We start from the raw sequence: 21,352 nt of genomic DNA, 5'->3' as shown, positions 1-21,352 counted from the left end.
AAGCATTTTGACATTCCAGTCCCAGGTCTCAGGGTCTGAGGACAGCAACTTCCTTCCTTTATGCTACTTGTGATCAACTCATAGAGCAGTGATGAATTGTCTCATGTAGAGAGGAGAATAAAAGGTGCGGTAAGCAATGCAGGGCACAGAACCATGTCTGCGTTATCTGCAGCCCAGACCTGATTGACCCTAGAAGGCTTAGGGTAAGATGAAGACAGTTGAGAAATGACCGGGAAGGACAAACATGGGATTCTAGCTGAAAACAGTTGTACCCTTCTTTTTATGCATTTCTAGAAATTAACTATATACTTTTGACCTTTTAGACCATACTTGGTTTGGTAGCTCTTTCCTTTTTATTTTATTTTTTAAGATATTATTTATTTATTCATGAGAGACACAGAGACATAGTCTGCAGAGGGAGAAGCAGGCTCCCTGCGGGGAGCCTGATACAGGACTCAATCCCAGGACCCCAGGATCATAACCTAAGCCGAAAGCAGACACTCAACCACTGAGCCACCCAGGAATCCCGCTCTTTCCTTTTTATCACCTACTCCCAGGGCTACCTGGGGACCTGGCAGTTGGGGAACCATCTACCCCAGCCATCTGCTCTGTTAGGAGGTCTGCAGGATCCAAGCCAAGCCAGGCCAGGCCAGGCCCACTTACTTCGTCAGCATCTGATTGCCTAGAATTGTGCTTCATTTCACAACTGCTCCCAGGTCCTGAGAGATGTTGGTCTGAGGCCTTATTCTGGGGTCAAGAGCAGCAAGAGAGAAGGGTGAGTCAGGACTGTGTCCTGGGAGAGCTGGCTGCCCAGGCTTTCTGGCTTCCGGTGGGAACTGGGGCTCCTGGAGATGCGGTGGGGCTGTGGATCCAGGAGGCGGAGGTTGCCATGGTTCCTGATCTGGCTTGTGGCAGAGAAGAGGCCGTTCTGTGCCCTAATTCACTATTCTTCCCCTCTCTCCACTGCCTCATCCTTCAGAGCTGTGGCCCTTTTGGCTCCAGCTTCTTTAACTCCATCCCGTAGGGATACAAGTGGACTAGCCCAAGAGTGGTGCAGAGTTGAGGAAGCTGAGAACAGAGATCACATGGCCACCCTTTGGTTGCTGTCAGACGTGGAGGCACTGGAACTCAAAAGGCTATTTGGTGCAAGGCACCAGGCCTCTCCAGTTTTTTTCCCTAATAGATATTCTATCCCAGGAGTTGAAAAGCATGTTGGAGAAGTGAATGCTGATGTAAATTGTGGGGCCTGGGGGTGACAACGATGTGTCAGTGTAGATTCGTTGATCCTAACAAATCCTAACAAATGTGCCCGTCTGGTGGGGGAGGCTGCTGGTAGCGAGGCTATGCATATGTGGGGCAGGTGGTATGTGGATGGTTTCTCTACTTCCTACTCAGTTTTGCTATGAACCCTAAACTGCTCAAAAAAAATAAAGTTTACTGATGGAAAAAAAAAAAGCTTATTGGTTATGAGGCATACTGCAGAACCTAAAACTGTGGGAGAGTGGCCAGAGGTGTGGAGTTGAGAGGAGGAGCCGGCAGTAGTACTGTCTACAGTCTGAATGGAGCACGTTCTACCTGTGATCTGCTTGCTCCCTGCTCTGAATTCCTCTAATGAATAGACTCTGTCTTCCTTCGTGCTGAGTTGTCTCAGCAGGTTCGATCACAGTCTAGCGTTATGTTATGGTTTAGAGCCGCACTACTGAAACTTTCATGTGCTCAGGAATCACCGAGAGATTGTGTTAAACTCAGGTTCTGATGCAATAGGCCTGGGGTGGGCCGGAGCCTGCTCGGGAGTGTGGGGGGATGCTCTGCGGGGGTTGCTCACACTGCTGGTCCGTGGGCCGTGTGTGGAGAAGCAAGCTTTGTGGCTTCGGTATCGTGTTGTCCAAGTTTGAACATGGGGTTTGCTGGTCTGTGACCTCCAGCAGATTATTTAGCCTCTTCGTGGAGTTGTGAGAGGGTTCATTCAGTGGGCAAAGGAGGCCTCAGAAATGAAGCAGTGAAAACAGGGACTCCAGCTCCTGGAAGTGACCCCCTAAATCCTCAGCCCCTGCTCAGTCCATAGATATTTAAGCAGGACTTCCATTTGCCTCGGACCCAGGCCCCATTGAGCTCACAGTAAGTGGAGCAAAAACAGGGGCAAAGAAAAAAAAGAAAACCTTGAGTCATGTCCAAGCAGCTCCTAAATCTCTGCCGAGGGGAGTCCTGCCCACCTGCTCCTGGCGGAGGGCGGGGGAGGGAAGACTCAGGCCCCTAGGAAGCAGGGCCTCCTTCCCACTATGCTATTGCTGCAGACGCTTTTAACAGTGACACTTTTCCAGAGTGTTATGAGCCAAGATTTGCTAGTTAAAATGTGGCATATTGTTGGGTGGTTTCTAAAGAATCGGAAATAGCCACAGCATTTGGGTTATGGTGTTGTTAGTCCTTGAAGGTATGAAACGTCAAGTAAAGGTATTAAGGTGTTTGGGCTGTTTTTCTCTCCATAGTTTTTTTAAAACATTAATCCGTTTTATCGCTGACATGCAGTAAATGCTCTAGAATCCTTTTTCAGGTCTTCCTGTCTGTGGACTTGGTTTGGCCCTTGGCCTTCAAGCCCTCTAATCTGTGGAATGGGCTGGGTGTCAGATTATTTGTTTCCACGCATCCATAGCATCCTTTATGTCTACTCCGTAGCCCTTACCACAGTAGTGCCTAGTGATATGTTTGTGCAAGTGCTGGTTTAAAGCCTGTCTTCCCCATTGACCTAGAAGCTACACAGCAGCGGGGCGAGGTTTCTCTTCCTCACAGCTGTATCCGTGGCATCTGCAGCAATGCCTGCATCAGGGAAGGCACTTCATGGACACTGTTGAGCAGATCAGAATGGCCAGAGCAAGGGGGGACTGGTTGGAGTTCCTTTGCCCAAGGGGACAGAGAAAGTGACTCCCTCGAAGGCAATTCTATGATATCAAGGATGTCAGTTGATATCAGTTTGTTTTGGCTTCACGTCTTAGTTCTGCCACTTAGGATGTCCTTGGATGAGTTCCTTTTGGGGCCTCAGTCTTCTTCCTGTAGGTGAGGATAACAGAGGTAACGTGAGAGCTCAATTAAATAACGTGTGTAAAGCACGCGGCACAATGTCCGGCACATAGAAACAGCTCAACTAAATGTTAGTTGTTATAAGTTGGGTCATGATTGTCAAGATGCTGCTAAGTAGGCACTTAGAGGGGTACAGTCAAGTTTTTCCTCTTGTTCTCAGTTCTCTTAATTTTCTTTACAAATTAAGAGATTTAATGGGGGCAGATTTGTGGGCAGATTTTGTTCACAAATCTGAACAAGATATGAGGCCTTTTGCACCTGTTCCTTCTTGTCTTGATGGTACCTTGCTCTGGGGCACACATCAAAGCCATTCTCTGGGCTGGGTGGCTTGGAAGGATTAATCTCCCATTGCCGCTCCTCTCTTCTGATTCCCCGGCACTGCTACCTGCCACCTGGGCTCTGTGTGTGGCCTTCCTGGAGAAAGGGAAGTGCCCTTGCCTGCCTGTCTCGGCATAGGCATGGGCACCTGTACTTTTTGCTGCATTATCAGCTCCACTGTGCTGGATGAGGGGGCAGGCCTGGGAGGCTCCAGGGGATGCTGGGAGAGGCAGGGCCAGGTGGCAGGACTCCCCCGGGAGTGGTTGTTAGCATCATACCTGCTGTACTGTTAGTTTACTGTCCTGCTACTGTTAGTCACCTCTCTAGCGAAGCTGGTCTTTAGCTTCTGGGACAGCTGATTTCCAGGGGATTATTTGTATTACACACTTTAATGCTTTTTAATAGCAAATTTTTAATTAAATGGAAAGTCCTTTTGGAAGCGAGGGAGCAGCAGCTACAGCAGGACTCTGGGTATAGCACCAACGGAGACCAGAGAAGCGCAAGTGAGGAGGGGGCTCACAGGGCTTTGGGGGAGGCCCACTTGAGCAGGATCGGTTAGGGTGGGAGGGAAGAATGCGTCTGGCTATAGCGCCTTCCTCCTATCATCCGGAGGCCCAGAGAAGTATGAGCTTGCTTGCCGAAGTACAGAGAGAGCAGGTGGAGGAGGAGGGATTTTAGAAGTACCCCCTGCCTTTGATCCCCTTGGTAATTCACAGTTTGGGGAGGAATTTGAGGTAACCAGATCAGAGTTGAGTAACCAGATCAGATCAAATAAAGCAGGCAACGTGAAGTGTAAACAGTCGGGTGGCCCTCGACCTAGCCCTGGCAGGCCCAAGTCCTCGCTTGTCAGCTGAGAACCATGGAGCGGGAGGGATAGCCACAGGCCTGTATTTTACATTCTGGCTGCTTTTACTGTGGTGGGAGAGGCTGTAGGGAAGCGCCTCGGCCCGGACGGAACAGTCTGATGCTGGAAATGGAGCCTGTCTTCCGGGGTTGTTGGCAGCTGGGGTCTGCCAAGGAAGAGACACGGTGACTTCTGTGTATCCAAGAATGTCACTGGTCGGTTTGGTGTCAGGCCATTCCTAAAGTGCTCCGTGAGGAGCTCCTGAAACTGCCCAAGAGTGGTGTGAAGGTCAAACAGAGGTTCCCCTTCCCAAGAGTTCAGGTGAGGGAAGGGACAGCGGCGACAGTCCGCCAAAGCATCACCTCGTGTTTGCATTATAACGGTACTGAGGGGTTGGCATTTACGCCCGAGGTGGCTTTGTGGGCAGAAGCTTGAAGAGGAGACCTCGGAAGACATTAGGTTGGTTTTGGCCCAGGAGCTCTGGAGGAGGGGCTGCCCTCCTCTGCTCCGAGCTGTGGCCTCCCGGGCCCATCTGTGCTGCTGTTGTAGGTGCGTTCGTGGGTAGTCTCTCTCATGGTCTCCGTTGCTCTGGTGCCTGGCTATGTGGGCTACACCACATTTCTTATAGGAAGCAGGGGTGTAGACCAATCTTTGGAGTCAGAGAGAGCTGGGTTTACGTCTTGATCCGTTGCATCTTTGGCCTTTGCAAAGATACAGTGTCTCTGAGCCTCCAGTGTCCTCACCTGGAGAATGGGAGTAATCTTCCTCTCAGGATGGTCGTCCAGAAAAATAAACTCCTCAGAGGCAGCCACTGTGTCCTTCCTAAATCCCACCAGCTAGCAGGGAGTCTGACATGTGGGCACTCAGTACACCCTTGTAGAATAGGGAACGTGTGTAAGGAGCCTAACCCCAGGCCTGGCATGTGAGAAGCACTGAAGAAACAGTGATTGCTGTTATTGCCTGAGTCTGCACGTCGCCTCCCATGCTCACCATCCATCAGCCTCATTCCATGTGCCTTCCTGCTGGGCTCTACCTTCCTAGCTTCTTCCCCTCCCTCTAATTCCCCTTTGCCCAACTACTCCTGTGGAAGAGCTCCTGGGCTCTCCCGTCTTGTCATTGTCTGTCCCTCTGCGGTCAGCCTCCCTAGGTGCCCCTCGCTCTCGCTCTGAGTTACACCGTCACGCATCATATCCCAGACCTCCCTCTCTGGGAATGGCCCCTCTGGGAAGGCTCTTGCTTTTCTCTGTCTTGTCTTACTTCTTAGCCACAAAGCGTCTATCTCTTGCCTATGTCTGAGGCAGTCTGCGGTGACAGCCAGAGCCCTGGACCTGGGGTCCGGTTGTTTCTCTGCTCTGTGGCTGTGTCACTTTGTCTTGGGGGGCTGGGGGTGACGGGCATGTTGCTGCTTCTCGCTGCCACTCCTTCAGAACACTGTCCAGTGAGGCTGACAGTCTGGGGCCGGGGTGGGGCTGCTGCAAAGGAGAGCAATAGGTTTCCAAGGTTTCTCTCTGTTAATCTCTGTCCCCATCTCCTCTCTTGCAGTGCGCCTCCATGACAGTATTTCTGAAGAAGGGTTTCACTACCTCGTGTTTGACCTGTAAGTGCCACTTTCTGAGGGTTTGGGGGCCTTTCCCTCCAGCTGGCTCACGACGAAGGCTTGGAAAAAGACCTAAACTGGGTCTTGAGCCTCTGCCGAGGGTCCTTCTCCTTTGCCCAAGGGAAAGGATTTGATTTTGACCTTCCTCTGCTAATGGACAGGTTGCTGAGGGGACCTCATTGCTCACTCACTGTCTCCCCCAGGGCTCCAGACCCCTGGATGGCATTACTCTCGTATTTCTGTTCAGCAGCACACCTTGTGCAGATGCTTTTTTCTTGTTTCTTGGTGTGTTGTCCTTAGCAGAGAAATAGAATGCAGCTCTTCGCATGACCTTAGAAATTCTGGGAAATTAAAGGTGGCTTTTACTAGTAGTCATCAACTGGACTCCAGTTGGTCTCTCCTCCACTTTGGTTGTTGTTTAATATCTCGAAAGTAGCTCTTCACCTCCTGGAAATGCCTCTCCAGGATTTTCAGGATTGGGTCTCTGTGTCCTTGATCTCATTATTCTTTAACTTTAGAAGTAGGTCTGTCCTTCTTGGGCAGCTGTGTATCTTAGTATTCATACTGGTCTCAAATAAAGCTATGACTTTCTGAGGAGGTTGATTATTTTCTCTTATATCCCTGTATATTCATCTTTGCCTGAGCATTAGCTAACTTGTAGGTTATAGAAACAGAAATGTGCAGGAGGAAGGAAGGGCCCATGTTACCCCAAGGAGAAGCTCCATGTCATTGAAGGATTGAACATGTTCTAGGCTCTTGGATGGAATGCATATAGAGTTGGGATTTCTTTAAAAGCTGTTCCATGGTGTGACCTGTTGCCTGTTGGATGCTAGAGTTGGCCAGCTGACCTGCCTCCTCTGACCCTCTCCGTCTGTTGGTTGCAGTGTTACTGGTGGGGAGCTGTTTGAAGACATCGTGGCCAGAGAGTACTACAGTGAAGCTGATGCCAGGTAAGGCAAGGGCCCTGGAGTTCAGTGTGAGTCTTGGCCCCTTCAGGGGGGCAGGCTTTGTGCCTGTTTCAGTAGTCTTTGGACATAGGTCAGAAGAGCTCCTATCTGAACAAAGATTCCATACAGCTGGACCTGGGCTGCATTTTATGGGCGACGTTAGAAGTTAGATCCGTTTTTTGGGGGGAAGCACTTGCAAGTCTACTTTACCCTTTCATCCCGAAAATACCTTTTCTTTGCACTACTGTGTACTTGCAGGCCTGCTCAAGGGCCCTCCCTACCTCTGCTTTTTTCTTTTGACAAATTGTACTGTATGCAAGGCACCCTGGGGATGACCAGAGATGGAGGAAATGTGGTCTGTGTTCTGAAGGAGTGTAAACATCTGGGCTAATCAACCAGGAACCTTCTCAAAAGAGATTCCAGCCTGGATCACTTAGTCTCTTGACCACCATGATGAGCTCTGACCTGGGGGTCCTCAGGCTGGAAGACAGTTCATTGGCTACATGCCTCAGGCTTCAGTCCCCCATAGAAGCCCTGGCAGTATTCCTCCCACACCACAGCTCTCGGGTGTTTCTGTGGCCCGCCTTTCCTGCCTCGGCTCCTCCCCCGGCCCTGAGTTTTCTCTGAGGGTGATGTCCATACAACCTGGTTTTGATCATCCTGCCTGCAGCTTATCTGGCATATGTGGCAGCTCTGGCTGCCTCTAGAGAGTGGGGGAGTGCAGCTTCCTCACAAATTTCTCAACCCTGAGAGGCCAGTGTTTGCTGATCAACTTCAGATGCTTCAGCCTCAGGAAAAATTCTCAAGTGGTGTGATGAATTCCAGTGCCAGCAGGGGAGGACCAGACTCTGGGGCAGGAGGAGGCGGTGATAGCTCTGGGAGCCTGGCGGGGAGGAGGGAGAGCTGGCTAGGGGGAGGGGTGGTGTGTGACTGTACCAGTGGGCTTGGCCTGGCTCTGCTGGGACACTTCGCACTTTTGCCATTTTTGGCCAGAAGGCTCTCCCTGCTAGCCTGGCTCTGTTCTAATTATACATTTCTGTGGAGACTTGCTTCTTCAGCCCAGTCTTAAAGTCTCTTTGGCCTACTCATGGGCTGTGTCCTGAAAGGAGGCCTGAGCCTCAGCCTCCTGGAGCCTGGTAAGACCCCTTGGCTCTTGTGGAAGCCCCGGAATTGGATTTTAGAGGAGGAATAAGAAGTCCAGGTCATGGGCCCAGCACCACTCTGCAAGCCTGCTTCACATACCTGGTAGGACCTGCCGGCTGGGGCCTCATTCTCAAGGCCAGTGATCCTCAACCTCAACACTCCTGACGTTTGGGGCCAGAGAGTTTTTTGTTGTGACGGCCCCTCCTGTGCACTGTAGAGTTTCAGAAGTATCCCTGGCCTCTACCCACTAGATGCTGGTAGCATCTCCACCTTAATTGTGACAACCAGCAATGTCTCCAGGTGTTACCAGATGTCCCCTGGGGGCAGAAATCATCCCCCTCAGCATTCACCATTGCTCTAGATTGCCAGTGCTCCCTGCCAAGAGCTTGACTGCAAATGTAGCAGAATGTTTTGGAAGGTGGGCAGCCTGATTAAGAAATAGGTGTGGGGGCACCTGGCTGGCTCAGCTGGTGGAACACTCAACTCTTGATCTTAAGGTCATGAGTTCAAGCCCCACGTTGGGTGTGGAGCCTATTTAGAAAAAAAAGAAAAGAAAGAAATAGCAGCTGAAGGTGACTCTGGGTTAGTTTTTCTTTTTTTCTCTGCAAAATCATCAGAAATGCTCCTGGGTTGCCCTGTTTGGAACCTTCTTAAGTACATTGTTTCTTAAAGATGTTTGTGTACTGGGGTTTTATCTCCCCTTCTAGAAGATAAACTTCAGGGTGGACACTGGGTCTTATTCATCTCTGTAGTCTATGTGAGACGAAGCACAGTGCCTATAGGTAGTCAGTAAATGTTTAAATAAATGAACGAGTGTACCCCCAGCAAAACGACTGAGGTACACTTGTACAATCCTTCCTAAGATGCTACCACAAGCCTCTTCTCCAAGAACAGACTTACTGTGGGGGTTGGGGGCAGGAAGGAAGGGATTGGATGGTCTCTACTTCTCAGGAGTGTCCCTGGTCTCTTGGAAATGGACTGGTTGTATTGGGCCTTTACCGTCTAAGGAGGCATAGTGGACTCTGTTCTGCTCTGTCCTCAGCCATTATCTAGTGGGACACCCTCGACAAACCATTTGATGGGCTTGGCACTCAGTTTCTTCTTCTGTAAAATAGGTTGAATGCGATGACGTCCCGAGTGGGAGGTTTTAGCTGTTGTTCAGTGATCTCCTGTGAATCTGTAACCCAGCGTTACATGCTTGAATCTGTAGTGTGGTCCTGAGTGGATTAACCCCGCACTGACATTCCCTTGCCTTGTGCTTTTGCAGCCATTGTATACATCAGATTCTGGAGAGTGTTAATCACATCCACCAGCATGACATTGTCCACCGGGACCTGAAGGTACTACCCAGGCTCCCCCTTTGCCTCCCGCTCATGAAGCATAGGCGCCACCTGGTGCCAGGTGGTGGGACTGCGGGGACCCAAACGCGGCTTCCTCAGGGCGGAGGGGGCCGGTGGGTGCCTCACCAGGTCTTCTCTTCCTCATACAGCCTGAAAACCTGCTGCTGGCAAGTAAATGCAAGGGTGCCGCTGTCAAGCTGGCTGACTTCGGCCTAGCCATCGAAGTACAGGGAGAACAGCAGGCTTGGTTTGGTAAGAGTGACCCTGTCTTCCTGGAATGTGGCCCCCGCCCTTCCTCCTCTTCCTGATCTGCTTTCCTCTTTCAGAACTAGAAGCCAGAGCCTTCATGGTCCTGGGCTCCTCAGAGACCCGAGAAGGGGGAGGGTACGGAGCGTCCCCTGGCCCTAGGTGACTCAGTACAGTGAGTCTAGCTGTTGTCAGCACTGCATTCTTGCTGCCTCTGGGGAGGAATGGGAGTTCCTGGTAGGCACACGGACTTGCCCTCTGATTTTATCCTGGGCCATCCAAGAAACCCAGCTAGTCATCTCTTGCCGCCCATGAGCTGAGGGCTTAGTAGCCAAAGCACCAAGAACGAGAAGAGACTTGGGGTAAATTGCTAAAATGGTTTTAATGAGAGAGAAAGTGGGTTCAGTGTGCCTCTGCCCTCTCTTCTGCTACAGGTTTTGCTGGCACCCCGGGTTACTTGTCCCCTGAGGTCTTGAGGAAAGATCCCTATGGAAAACCTGTGGATATCTGGGCCTGCGGTAAGCCCATTCCACACACTCAGCTTTTTGGTGTTAAGGGCACTCTACTTCCAGCGATGGTGAGAAAGAGGCATTGCTATTGCGTGTGGGCCCCACAGGGGTCTGGTGTATGTGAAATCACAGTGTTTGCTCTAGTGCCCCTGGGATGACGGTGTTCATCGCACGCTCCTCCCCAAGTACTTCCTGGATTATAATGCATCCTTCCTAAAGAGGGATTTAGCCACACCTTAGAGGATGGGTTATGCTTGCAGAAATCCCTAATGTGGCTTGGTGACATGGGGAATGAAGCATAGCAGGAGGGGCTGGTGGCACAGCAGCATCAGCTGGCATCCACTTCTACCTTTGGTATAACCTTGGCTTTCTGGGTGGCTGAGCCTTGTGTGGCTTTTCTTCGTTCCTCAGTGAAGTAGGTGACTGACCCCAATGACCTGTGTTCTGTCTCGTAGGGGTCATCCTATATATCCTCCTGGTGGGATACCCTCCCTTCTGGGATGAGGATCAGCACAAGTTGTATCAGCAAATCAAGGCTGGGGCCTATGATGTAAGGACTGGTTTGTTTTAGACTCTTGGGCTGTATCCACAAGAGGGGGCATGTTTAGTGTGTCATGGGACACAGGGAGTGTCAGGGGACTTTGAGGACCCAAGGATGGGCACACAGGTCTCAATTCTCGGCACAGCCTATCTCAGGAACTACTTCTTTGCACAGCCTTTCTTGGTAGCTATAAAATCCAGGAGCCCCTTGAAGCTCTTTGATCCATTATTTGCAGAGAATGGCCTGAGAGGTGTGTGCTGCATACTATAGGGACAAGAAGTGTCTGGGCTCCCTCCACTGTCTGGGGCCTTGGGCATGTTGTTGAGCCACTGTCTTTTTTTAGTAAGGAGATGGGGTTGAATCAGAATGTGTTGGAGTCCCCTTTGTGCTCTGACCTGATATTCTGGCATTCTAACTGTGATTCTATCTTCCTCTCGTAGTCTTTAATTTGACACAGGTGCTGGGATGCCCCAGGGCTTCTCCAGCTCTCTCCCAGGCAGGTTTAGATAGTACAGATTATCCCTATAAGTATCCCTTATAGGAGTTGGGACAAAGACAGAGGCTCACAGATTTCATGTGCCTCCTCTCCCTCTTCCTGCTTAGTTTCCATCACCAGAGTGGGACACAGTAACTCCAGAAGCCAAGAACTTGATCAACCAGATGCTGACCATAAACCCTGCAAAGCGCATCACAGCTGACCAGGCTCTCAAGCATCCGTGGGTCTGTGTAAGTGTCTTCACCTGGGATGGAGGAGCTTGGGGATGTCAGCCCTCAATGAGCCCTCCGTACTGTCCTCACATTCTTGTTTATGAGCAGAGAATAATCAGTCCTCCTGGGCTCTGAGAAAGGACCCAGCAGAGAGAGGGGGGGACTGAATAGGGACCGGAGGGATTCAAGGAAGCAGGTGGCTTAACTGGCTTCAACCTGTTTCTTCCCCATTTGTCAGGTGTGACTTAGCTCTGATCTGGAGTGAGGGCTTAGGTTGACCCTTACATTCTAGGTCGTTGATGCTGGAAAGCAGCTGGCAAAACCCAAAGTGAATTGCCAAGCTTAGGGTTCATAATCAGATCTCAGCTGTCACGCAACTGTAATGTAAATGTGTCCAAGATCCAACAAATAAACAAAAGGGGTCTCTGGGCAGTTAAAAAGAACATTTTGAAGTTCAGTCACAAAACTCAACCTAGGAGAAACCTCCCTAGGCTGTCAATAGGGATCTATAGGGATGTTTTCTTTCTTTTCTTTTCTTTTGCCTTTTCTTTTCTTTTCTTTCCTTTTCTTTTCTTTTCTTTTCTTTTCTTTTCTTTTCTTTTCTTTTCTTTTCTTTTCTGATTTTATCTTTTTATTCGTGAGAGATACAGAGAGAGGCAGAGGGAGAAGCAAGCTCACTGCAGGGACCCTGATGTGGGACTCGCTCCCAGGATCCCGGGATCACACCCTGAGCTGAAGGCAGGCGCTCAACCACTGAGCCACCCAGGCATCCCGACATACTGTTTTCATAAACACTTATATAAAGTTCTATAAAGTGAAATATCTGTTTTCAAACTAAGAAGAGGGTCTGCTACAATTACATGTCTTGACAGCCATGATGCATTTATGTATTTGCCCTTTTTCATGTTACTTGATGCCTCTCCTGTGCCAGTCACTGTGTGGGCTCTGGAGATACAAAGATGAGTGGGATGTGGTCCTTTCCCCAAGATCTTAAAAATTATCTGAGGAGCTAGGCACTCACATAGGTAACTATTCTGCAATGTGACGAATACATAAAAGGATCTAATGAGTGCCCGGAACTCTTGTCTGGTGAGCAGTGAGATTACTGAAGGCTGCATGGAGGAGGTGACTCCTTCCTGGCTTTTAGCAGCTGGCTGGGAGTTCCTCAGGATGATAACCTGCAGATAGAGGTTAACGTGAGCCAGGGTGAAAAGCCATGGGAAATTGTGGCAAGTTTAAGGAATGTTAAGTAGTTTGGTTGTAAATGAAGATACGCCTACAAAAATGCAAGAGAACTGAAGCCAAAAAGATTCCATGACATACAAGTTTCTGTCTAATGAGTTTGGATTTTATTCTGAAAGCAAAGGGAACCATTTAAGAGGTTTAAAGAGGAAATGAGGGGGCGCCTGGCTGACTCGGGCAATGGAGCATGTGACTCTTGATCTCAGGGTTGTAAGTTCAAACCCCACGTTGGGTGTAGAGATGGCTTAGAAAAAAGAAAAATCTTAAAAACAAAAATTAAAAACAAAATAAAGAGGGAATGAAATATGCAGTTAAGAAGGGCCACTGTGGAAGCTGTGTACAAAATGGAACTAAGAAAAGGAGGCCAGGGCACAGAGTTCAGGAAGCTGTCGTAATTGTCTGAGCAAGACCGGATGAGGTCCCAGCTGACGGTAGTGATAGGAGCCTGTCTAGTGTGGCAAGGAGTAGACAAATTTGAGAGACATTTGGTAGATAGACTCAAAAGGATTTAGTGACCAGTTGGATTTAGAGAGTGAAGGAGAGAGAGGGAGACCCCTGGGGACTGCCAGATTTTGAGTTGGTAACAAAGCACAGGGTCATGCCATTCACTGACCTGGAGGAAGAGCCATTTTGTAAGAAAGGATGATGATCTGAGTTTCACACAATTGAGTGTGGTGTCTGAGGACCTCTAGCTGGAGACATCGGACAGGTTCCAGAGATGAGAAAGGAAGTTAAAATTGGAAATGCAGGTTGCAGTCATTTCGTTTCTGCGTGGGTGGTGTTGAAATAAATGGGATTGTTTTTATGCTGATCGAATTCCCAGTATGGACTTGTATTTGCTTCAGTAAGAGAAGGGATGGCCACTGAACACCAGCACATAAAGGCAGGCACAGTTAGAGGCACCAGCAAAGGGGGCTGGGAATGAGACCTTCTGTGGCAGGAGGAGGTTCAGGGGCAGGAAATCCTAAAGAAACAGGAGGTCTCAGTAAGGGAATGTCCGTAATCAGATGCCACAGAGAGTTCATGATAATGAGAAAGAATCCATGGACCCTGAGCAATTAAAAGCCATTGCTTCCTTATTTCACTGGCAGAAGCCGTGGAGTGAGAGACCAAAACCTTGCTTCATTGAGGTGGAGGGGGAATGAGGAGAAGAGAGAAAGAAATGGTACTATATGGAGAAGATGATGAGTCAGAGGAGTTTTTAGAGGCTTGACTTATAATGTATAGACTGCAGACGATATAGTCCAGAATAAGGGGTTTAAAATATTAGCTAATTGAGGAAGCAAAGGTTGGGGTAGTAAAAAGAGGTCGAAAGCAAATGAAAATCATTTTGTGGTTGGAGATCTGAGGTTGAAGGAGTTGTTGTGTGATGATCTCAGATTTCTCTTTGGGGAGAACTTTACAGTTTGGAGGAAGAAGTAAAATTATACAACTCAGAAAGGGTAGAGAAGGTAGGGAGACTTGCTTTCAAGGGAACCAGGAAAAGGAGTGGGTCAGGGACAAGGGGCAGGATGGTGGGGCAGCCCTATTAGGGTTATTGGCACCAGGCTACGTGATGGAAGATTTATTTTTCTAGCTAAGACAGCAACAGCAAAGGGAGAGGGTGAGCAACTTAAAACAGGTACACAAGGGCAGCCCGGGTGGCTCAGCAGTGTAGCGCCGCCTTCAGCCCAGGACCTGATCCTGGAGTCCCAGGATCGAGTCCCACGTCAGGCTCCCTGCATGGAGCCTGCTTCTCCCTCTGACTGTGTCTCTGCCTGCCATTCTCTCTCTCTCTCTCTCTCTCTCTCTCTCTCTCTCTCATAAATAAAATCTAAAAACAAAACAAAACAGGTACTTAAAAACTAGGGATATAATTTGTTCTGGGAGTCATTTTCATAGCCCCCTCCATCATTCTATGTAACTTGTTAGCCCCTGAGGACGTCACTGTATTATGATACTACATAATAATTGACCCTAAATTATCAAGGAAATCATTGTAAATCATTTCCAGTGGACCCTTTAAGGAGGAAGGAAGTCAGCAGTGATACATTGAGGAAAAGTCACCATCCAAAATGACGAGAAGAATGAATGCTTCAAGGTGAAGACCCTTAGCTTCTCAGATCACAGCTTCCTTCGGGTCCTTGTGAGGGGGCTATTGAGAGGGGCTCTTGGAAGGAGTGAACGTTCTCTGTAGAGAGCAGGAACCCTGCCTCTTCTCTCACTGCTGAGGAATGCAGTAGGTGCTCAGTGTACAGTTGCTGAAGGAGTGACTGCGTGAGGATCGCAACACACAGGATACTCTCTTTCATTCTGTAGCTTGCATTTCCCAAGGAAGGGGAGAGTGCTGTCTCACCCACCCTTCTCATCTAGCATCAATTACCAGTGGTGGTTTTGCGTTCAGATTATTGTCCTTACACAACCTTGAGTTTGGGGTAGTGCTTTTATTCTAAAAGCATCTTCCCATCTATGACTTCATTTTACCCTCAGATCTACTGTGGGGTGGCTGAGCACACAGCCCTCGATGATGGGACTAGGGTGAGGGGCAGAGGACCTGGCTGGAAGGCTCACAGGCCTGTCTCTTTGCCTTTTAGCAACGATCCACGGTGGCATCCATGATGCATCGTCAAGAGACTGTGGAGTGCTTGCGCAAGTTCAATGCTCGGAGAAAACTGAAGGTGAGTCGCGCCTTTCCAGGCTGCCAGCATCCTGAAATCACAGCTTTTGACAGGACACCCCTGGCTCCATCACAAGAGGTAGCTCCCTTTGTGGCTGGAGCTGAGCTATGAAGGTTATACATGTTGGAGGAGCCCCAAAGACCCAAGGTCTTGAAGCTCTGGCCAGCAGCTGCCCTCTGCCTAAGATGAGGCTATGCTTTTCTAGAGTCCAGTTGAATTCACAGGCCTCTCTTCTTTCCCCAGGGTGCCATCCTCACGACCATGCTTGTCTCCAGAAACTTTTCAGGTATGTTTCCCCAGCTGTGCACTTTAATTCTCCTGAGGTGAGTGGGTCAGAATGAGGGGTTGCCATGCCAGTGCTGGGTGTCTCAGGCAACACTTTGACCAAGATGGTGAAGACCCTGTTTTGAGGGGCTGCTGCTGCTGGGTCCTATAACATGGGATTCTGGGGGACTTCTCTTTGGGTTCATATTTATGAATTCTTTTCTCTAGATCCTCCCAAGGAGTAACTTGCCCAGCCTCCCATTTCCTTGTCCCTGGGGATTCTTATTGAATTCTCTAAAGACTCTCAGCACTTTAAGATTTTAGCCCGTCGCTAGGGTATTGGACAATGTGCTGGGCAAAAGAAAGAGATGAGGTGTAGTGAATCTTCTCAGCCACCACCGTTAATTTGCCTACTGGGACGATCTCTACTTCATTGTGTCTAAGTAGAGATGACTAATAGAAATTTTTCCAGATGCTTAAACATTTTAGAGACTGTGCTTAAAATCTGCTTTGTAATACTACTAGCTGTAAAAGTGAAGAAATAGAGACCAGCAGGATGGAGGGAAAGCAAATTGCTTAAATTTGAGGGAGAAGTTGGGATAGTTGGGACCAGTAATTTGTAAATCACTTGATGTTTCTTTTTAAGATGCAAGACACTCCACCCCACCCCACCCTACCCCAACCTCCATCTTGTTCGCCCTTAGTGGGGAAGCACAGGGGCTTTCTGTGAGGAAATGGTTAATGTCAGAACTTAACTGAAGACAGAAGATCTCTTCCCACCTTACCCCTTCCTTGACCCTGCCCAGCCTCCCCAGCACCACTGTTTGAAGACTCCCTCCTCTCGTTCTCATAGCGAGATTCTTTCCCTTGCTTTCCTTCTATACTGACGTGGAAACAGAGTTGTATGGCAGCTGCTCTGGGCTAAGGTTGCTCCCTTGAGCTTGAGGGGCTTGTCTATGCTCGTTCGGGGTAACATAAGGGCCCTGGGTCTGAGGATGCTGCAGCTGAGAAGTCCTAGGGCCTCATGAGCTCTAACCCAAGTGGGAGCCACTGGGCTCTAGAGGGGCAGGACTGGAGAGTGAGCCAGGGGAGTGTCCCACCTCAGGCCTGTCCCCTGTGCTTCTAGTTTGAGGCTCATTCTTATGTGGGTATCCATGAGTGGAAGACTATGGTTATCGATTCAGCTCTCACAAATGAGAGCAGGAGGGCACAGCTTGGCTGCCTCCAACAGAGGTGGAGCTGTAGTTCCACATCAGGCTTCTTGCCCTCAGAATTATATGAAGCTCCTACTTTCTCAGGAGTATGAGAGCCTTTCTGGAGGACACTCAAGGGCATTTCTGTGCTGAACTAGAATGGTGATCTGTTGTCTCTCCAAGTAGAAGAAATGTGAAGACAGGCTACTGCTTCTCTTCTACACTGGGAAATCAGTAGACTGCCCTGTCCCATGGCCTCCACATCAGCCTTCCCACCTGTCCATTTCAGGAAATTGGTATCCTGGTTTCAGGAGACTGGTCTCCCTGTTAGGACAAAGCACTTTTCACTCCTCCCTAAAGAGCCTCCTCCTGTCCTTGTTGCTCAGACTATCAGCCTTTGAGCTTACTTTGCCCTGGGTCAGAGGAGACCAAAAAAGTGCTGTAAGCATTCTAGGATGACCTCTGCTGCCCTGACTCTGGGACAGGTGGGGACAGAGCCTTTCTCTAGAAGCTTCTGCAGAAAGAGGTGTCACCAGGTGTAATCAAGAAGGAAGGGCACCTGTGTGGGTTTTTTTAGGAGTGAACCAGGCTGTTTCCTGAGTTTACCCCAAATAGAGGGTGCAGCTTGGCCCTGGACTCTGGCAGGTTGGCTAATAGTGGAATCAGGGTTTCTAGAATGTATTGCTTCAGCAGCCTTCGTTTTTTTTTCCTGGGGGCTCATTTCTTGGGCATCTTCACCCTCAGAAGACTGAAATACAGGCTGAGAAAAACTGTCTGTTCAAAGGCTCCCTGCTTTGAAGAGGGAAAGCAACCTGTGTCTGAGGAACTAGTGGGTTAAGAGAGGGATGGGGAGCTGGGGCCCATCAGTGAACTTAGCTGCACAAGGGCCATGCACCCTCCCTGGGTCCTGAGTGCCAGCGTCCCTCCTGTTTGGAATATGACCAGAGGAGAGGGTTCTCTGATAATAGCCTCATTTAAGTCCCCTAGGGAGGGACAGTCTGAAGGTGAGGCTACGTTTCTTCACAGCCTCAAACTAGGGCTCAGCTGCCTCAGAAAGGATACCACCTCTCACCAATTCAGGCTTTTACCCGTAGACCCTCAGCTGAGGAGCTCATGGGACAGGTGCTAGAGCTCTGGTGATCCCCACAGCCTGACCGAACCCAGTCCTCTCAGGTCCCCAGACTGCTGCAGGGCTGGCTGCACCTGCTCATCAGCCTGCCCCCAGCGCCTTCGCTCCCCCAGCTCGGCTGGCTTGGCCACGCCGCCTGGGCCTTGCTGCGCGTGGGCGGCCAGCGGTTCCCGCGCCTCATGCTGGGGCATGCTCGCTGCTGACTGGCCCCTGTGGCTTTGCGGCAGCTCTGTGCACTGAGAGACTGTATCCCCTCAGTTGGCAGGCAGAGCTCCGCCCCCGCCTCGCCTGCCGCGAGCGCCGCCGGCCTGGCCGGGCAAGGTACGTGGCATGAGTCCCCCGACCGCCTGCCTCGGCTCCCTGCCACCCCACCAGGAGGGCCAGCATGCCAGGCCCACTCACCAGGGAGGCGAGTCCCATGCTTGCGGGCTGAGATGGGCATGCCGGACGGACCACCTAACTTGGCATCTGCGAGCGCATTGGTGTCACAGAGCCCCCTAACCAGCCGTGCATGCTGGGCGCTTGCCAACTCTCAGGAGGCAATAGCCTGGGGACGTGGAGCTGGGCAGCAGGAGGCTTTCCTCCAGACGGCCGAGAGCCTGGCCTGCCTGAGGGCCGCGGCCAGTGGCAGCCCCAGAGACAGTCCTGGGCATGGCTGGAGCTGCCCAGTGCTAGGACTAGGCTTTGTCAGCACTGTTGGGAGACCTCACAGAGGAAGCCATGCCCCTCAAAATTGTGAAGTCTGGCATTTGCAGGCCTCCAGGTCTGAAAGGCTGCAGAGTGCAGAAGCCGTGGGGAGAGCCGTCCCAGGGTTCGGATCCTTTCCCTGCCACACCCCGAGCGAGTCACCTCAGCCCTCCCAGCCTTAGTTTCTTTCTTTTTCTGGTGGCGCTAATAAGTAACATGGTGATGATTAAGATCATGTATGTCGAAGGCTGTCAACCCTGTCTGTATAGGACAGTTTGTCAGACATCCTGAGGCTGACACCCCACCCCAAAGAAAATCAGAATCCCAAGGACATAGGATAAGCATAATGATTTTTTTTTTTAAGCTCCCCAACAGTGATCCTAACGAGCAGAGTTCAGAACCTTGATGGATATAGAGCACATAACACAGTAGGTGGTCAGGCCATAGTAGTAAATACATTAAAAAAAATAAGTTGCACAAATTATCCCAGCATGACTGGAAATAGGATCATAGGCCATTTTGAGAAGTCAGAATTCTTGTGATGGAGGGATCCCTGTTCTCACTGGAGAGAGATGGGACCCAGCTTGGGCAGGAATGGCCACCTGAAGGGAAGAACAGCAGCAGTAATAGTGGCAATGGTTTACACCTAGTGAGTCCTTGCTACGTGCCAAGCACTCTGCTTAGTGCTTTTCATGCGTGGTCCCATTAGATCCCCACCACTGTCCTGTGACCTAGGCCCTACTTTTTCCCATTTTATAGATAAACTGAGGTTCAGAGAGGTTAAGTAACTCACTCAAGGTCATACAGGTGGCAACTGGTCGAGCCAGTGAAGTCCCGGTGGATCAGACAGTTGGGCTGATTCCATCCCTCTGCACCTCCCAGACTCTCCCATCCATGGTCGGTTACCTTCCCGTGGCCATGGTGACCAGCAGGTGTCACTGGCCTTCCTACACAAAGCCCATCAGCCTTGAGCCTCATCCTGTTCCTGGCTGGAACCCATTGAATACCTCATTATTCTGCCCAATGCTTCCTGCTCAGTGGGTCCAGAGAGTAGACTGAGGACCCAGTAAGCCTGGTGAGGACCTGCCAAGTCAAGGCTTCAACCCCCCTGGCAAGACCCTCCTGTAGGTGGTCCTGATCTCTGTGTCTGTGTCTGTCTGTCCTCACGTCTGGTCTCCTTCGTGAATTGTGACACTCTTGTTTCTCAAGAGCTCTCAGGAGATGTCTTGCATCCTTCCAGCTTGGCCGTTCTGAGGAAGTCCATGGCATCTAGGAACGGAGCCCTCACCTTTCACCCTGGCACTCTGCTTCCAGACCTGGGTGGAAGCTGTTGAGGGCAGAGTTCCCAAAACAGCAGGCAGCTCCTGTACTGAATGTGGTTTCTCCTTCCATGTGCAGTGTGTCCCTGTTTCTGCTGAGACCTCTTCCGTGGCAGAAGAGATCCTGGGGTGCCACCCTGAGGGTCTGACACCGCTTGAGATGCCCTTCTTGCACTGGGGCTACCAAGCCTTTTCCAGGAGACTCCTGGCCCCCAAGTCAGACACAGCAGACTCTTGTGGATCCGGCTCCCGGACTTCAGGTTAGGGAGAGGGTACAATTCAGGAGGCTTGATTTTCCTTTTTGTTTTCACAGCTGCCAAAAGCCTACTGAACAAGAAGTCAGACGGTGGTGTCAAGGTAGGTGTCTCCACCCCTCTAGCCCAAGACTGTCTCACAACAGTCTCTAAGGGGAAGGGTGGGGGGTTCTTGGCTTTGTTCCTCCTTTCCCCAGGAACCTTCCTATCCTTGCTTTTCTGCTTTAAAACCAGAAACCTTTGTGCTCAGAACAGCAGGTTCCATTGGCCTGAGAGGGCAGAAGAAAGATGTGTTTCTTTTGACCCTGGCTTGAGTGTAAAGACTCCGGGGAAGTGACCTAAATTATAGTTTCCTAGAGAGCTCAATCCTGAACCTGACTGCAGACGCATGCCCTCATCTCCATGGCTTGACTCTCGGGATTTTTAGGTCATTTGGGTAATCTTCTTTTTTCCTTTTTCTCTTTCAAGCACAAACCCTTTTTATCAAATGAAAGCAAAGTTTGCCTGGTCCACTCAGAGTACAGGGCTTGGAACCTGAAGCCACGATCCTTTTTTGTCATATCTTCAAAGCACTTCCAGAACCCAGCTCAAATACTACTAAGTGAAAGTGTCTCAAACTTTGTAGAGGCACAGGCTCCTCAGAAACAGGCGAAGGACGTAGTGTGTCACAGCTTGTTCCTATTTGCTGAGGGAGCATTTCCTGTGGGATCACAGCAAGAGGAGAGAACAGGGGCCCTCAGGGACCAGCAGAAAGCCCTAGGGAGAATGGCTGCTTGGTGAAGGTGACGGAGAGGTTGCTAGGGGTCCTCACAGAGCCCACAGTGTTCTGTAAATGCTTTGGCGGCAGAATGGGTCCTGGGGCTGGGGCATTAGATAAGCTATCTTGAAGCCTACCAATTTACACCATAGCGCATTTCAAACTATGAAATGATCCAAACCTTTAAATTCCAACAAGTTTCAATTGGGCCGTTCCCCGGGATCTTATGTTGCCAGCTGAGATAGACACGTGTGCCCCATCCCCCTCCCTGCTCCCCTTCCTCTTCCCCTCATTCTCTGCATGCCTGCTTCTGTGTACTTCTGCACCAAGGAGGGGAGCTTGGGCTCCACACACACCAGCTGACATGGATCTGGGGGTGACCAGCAGCCCCCCATTTAGAGGGACATGAACTGGAATGGGTGGAGCCAAGTTAGGAGAAGGTGGCAGGTTTAGTTGGCGAGAGATTTTGCCTATTTCTATCCAGGAGAGAAGCTAGAATCAGTGATTCTTTATAAAATATTTCATAAGTACCTCTGAGAGGCCTGGCACTATGCTCAGTTCTAGGAGCACACAAGAGGTACA

At 50.1% G+C, this 21,352-nt stretch overlaps 1 protein-coding gene across 26 annotated transcripts in view; it reads left to right on the top strand.

Moving 5' to 3' along the window:
* Positions 1 to 21,352, top strand: part of CAMK2G (calcium/calmodulin dependent protein kinase II gamma) — a 55,215-nt gene that overhangs the window by 14,615 nt on the left and 19,248 nt on the right. For 12 of the 26 annotated variants that reach the window (XM_077895048.1, XM_077895066.1, XM_077895042.1 and 9 more), the window contains exons 4-13: positions 5,780 to 5,834; positions 6,719 to 6,784; positions 9,192 to 9,264; positions 9,414 to 9,516; positions 9,945 to 10,028; positions 10,475 to 10,569; positions 11,164 to 11,286; positions 15,084 to 15,167; positions 15,411 to 15,453; positions 20,073 to 20,116. In XM_077895048.1, the coding sequence (XP_077751174.1) occupies positions 5,780 to 5,834; positions 6,719 to 6,784; positions 9,192 to 9,264; positions 9,414 to 9,516; positions 9,945 to 10,028; positions 10,475 to 10,569; positions 11,164 to 11,286; positions 15,084 to 15,167; positions 15,411 to 15,453; positions 20,073 to 20,116 (770 nt within the window). Of the gene's footprint in view, positions 1 to 5,779; positions 5,835 to 6,718; positions 6,785 to 9,191; positions 9,265 to 9,413; positions 9,517 to 9,944; positions 10,029 to 10,474; positions 10,570 to 11,163; positions 11,287 to 15,083; positions 15,168 to 15,410; positions 15,454 to 18,011; positions 18,075 to 20,072; positions 20,117 to 21,352 lie in introns of all 26 variants that reach the window. The other 14 variants (XM_077895040.1, XM_077895039.1, XM_077895056.1 and 11 more) reach the window with 3 other exon arrangements.

The sequence above is a fragment of the Canis aureus genome, chromosome 4, assembly GCF_053574225.1.
Source record: "Canis aureus isolate CA01 chromosome 4, VMU_Caureus_v.1.0, whole genome shotgun sequence".
Lineage (NCBI taxonomy): Eukaryota > Metazoa > Chordata > Mammalia > Carnivora > Canidae > Canis > Canis aureus.
This window is presented reverse-complemented; position numbering and strand designations above follow the sequence as displayed.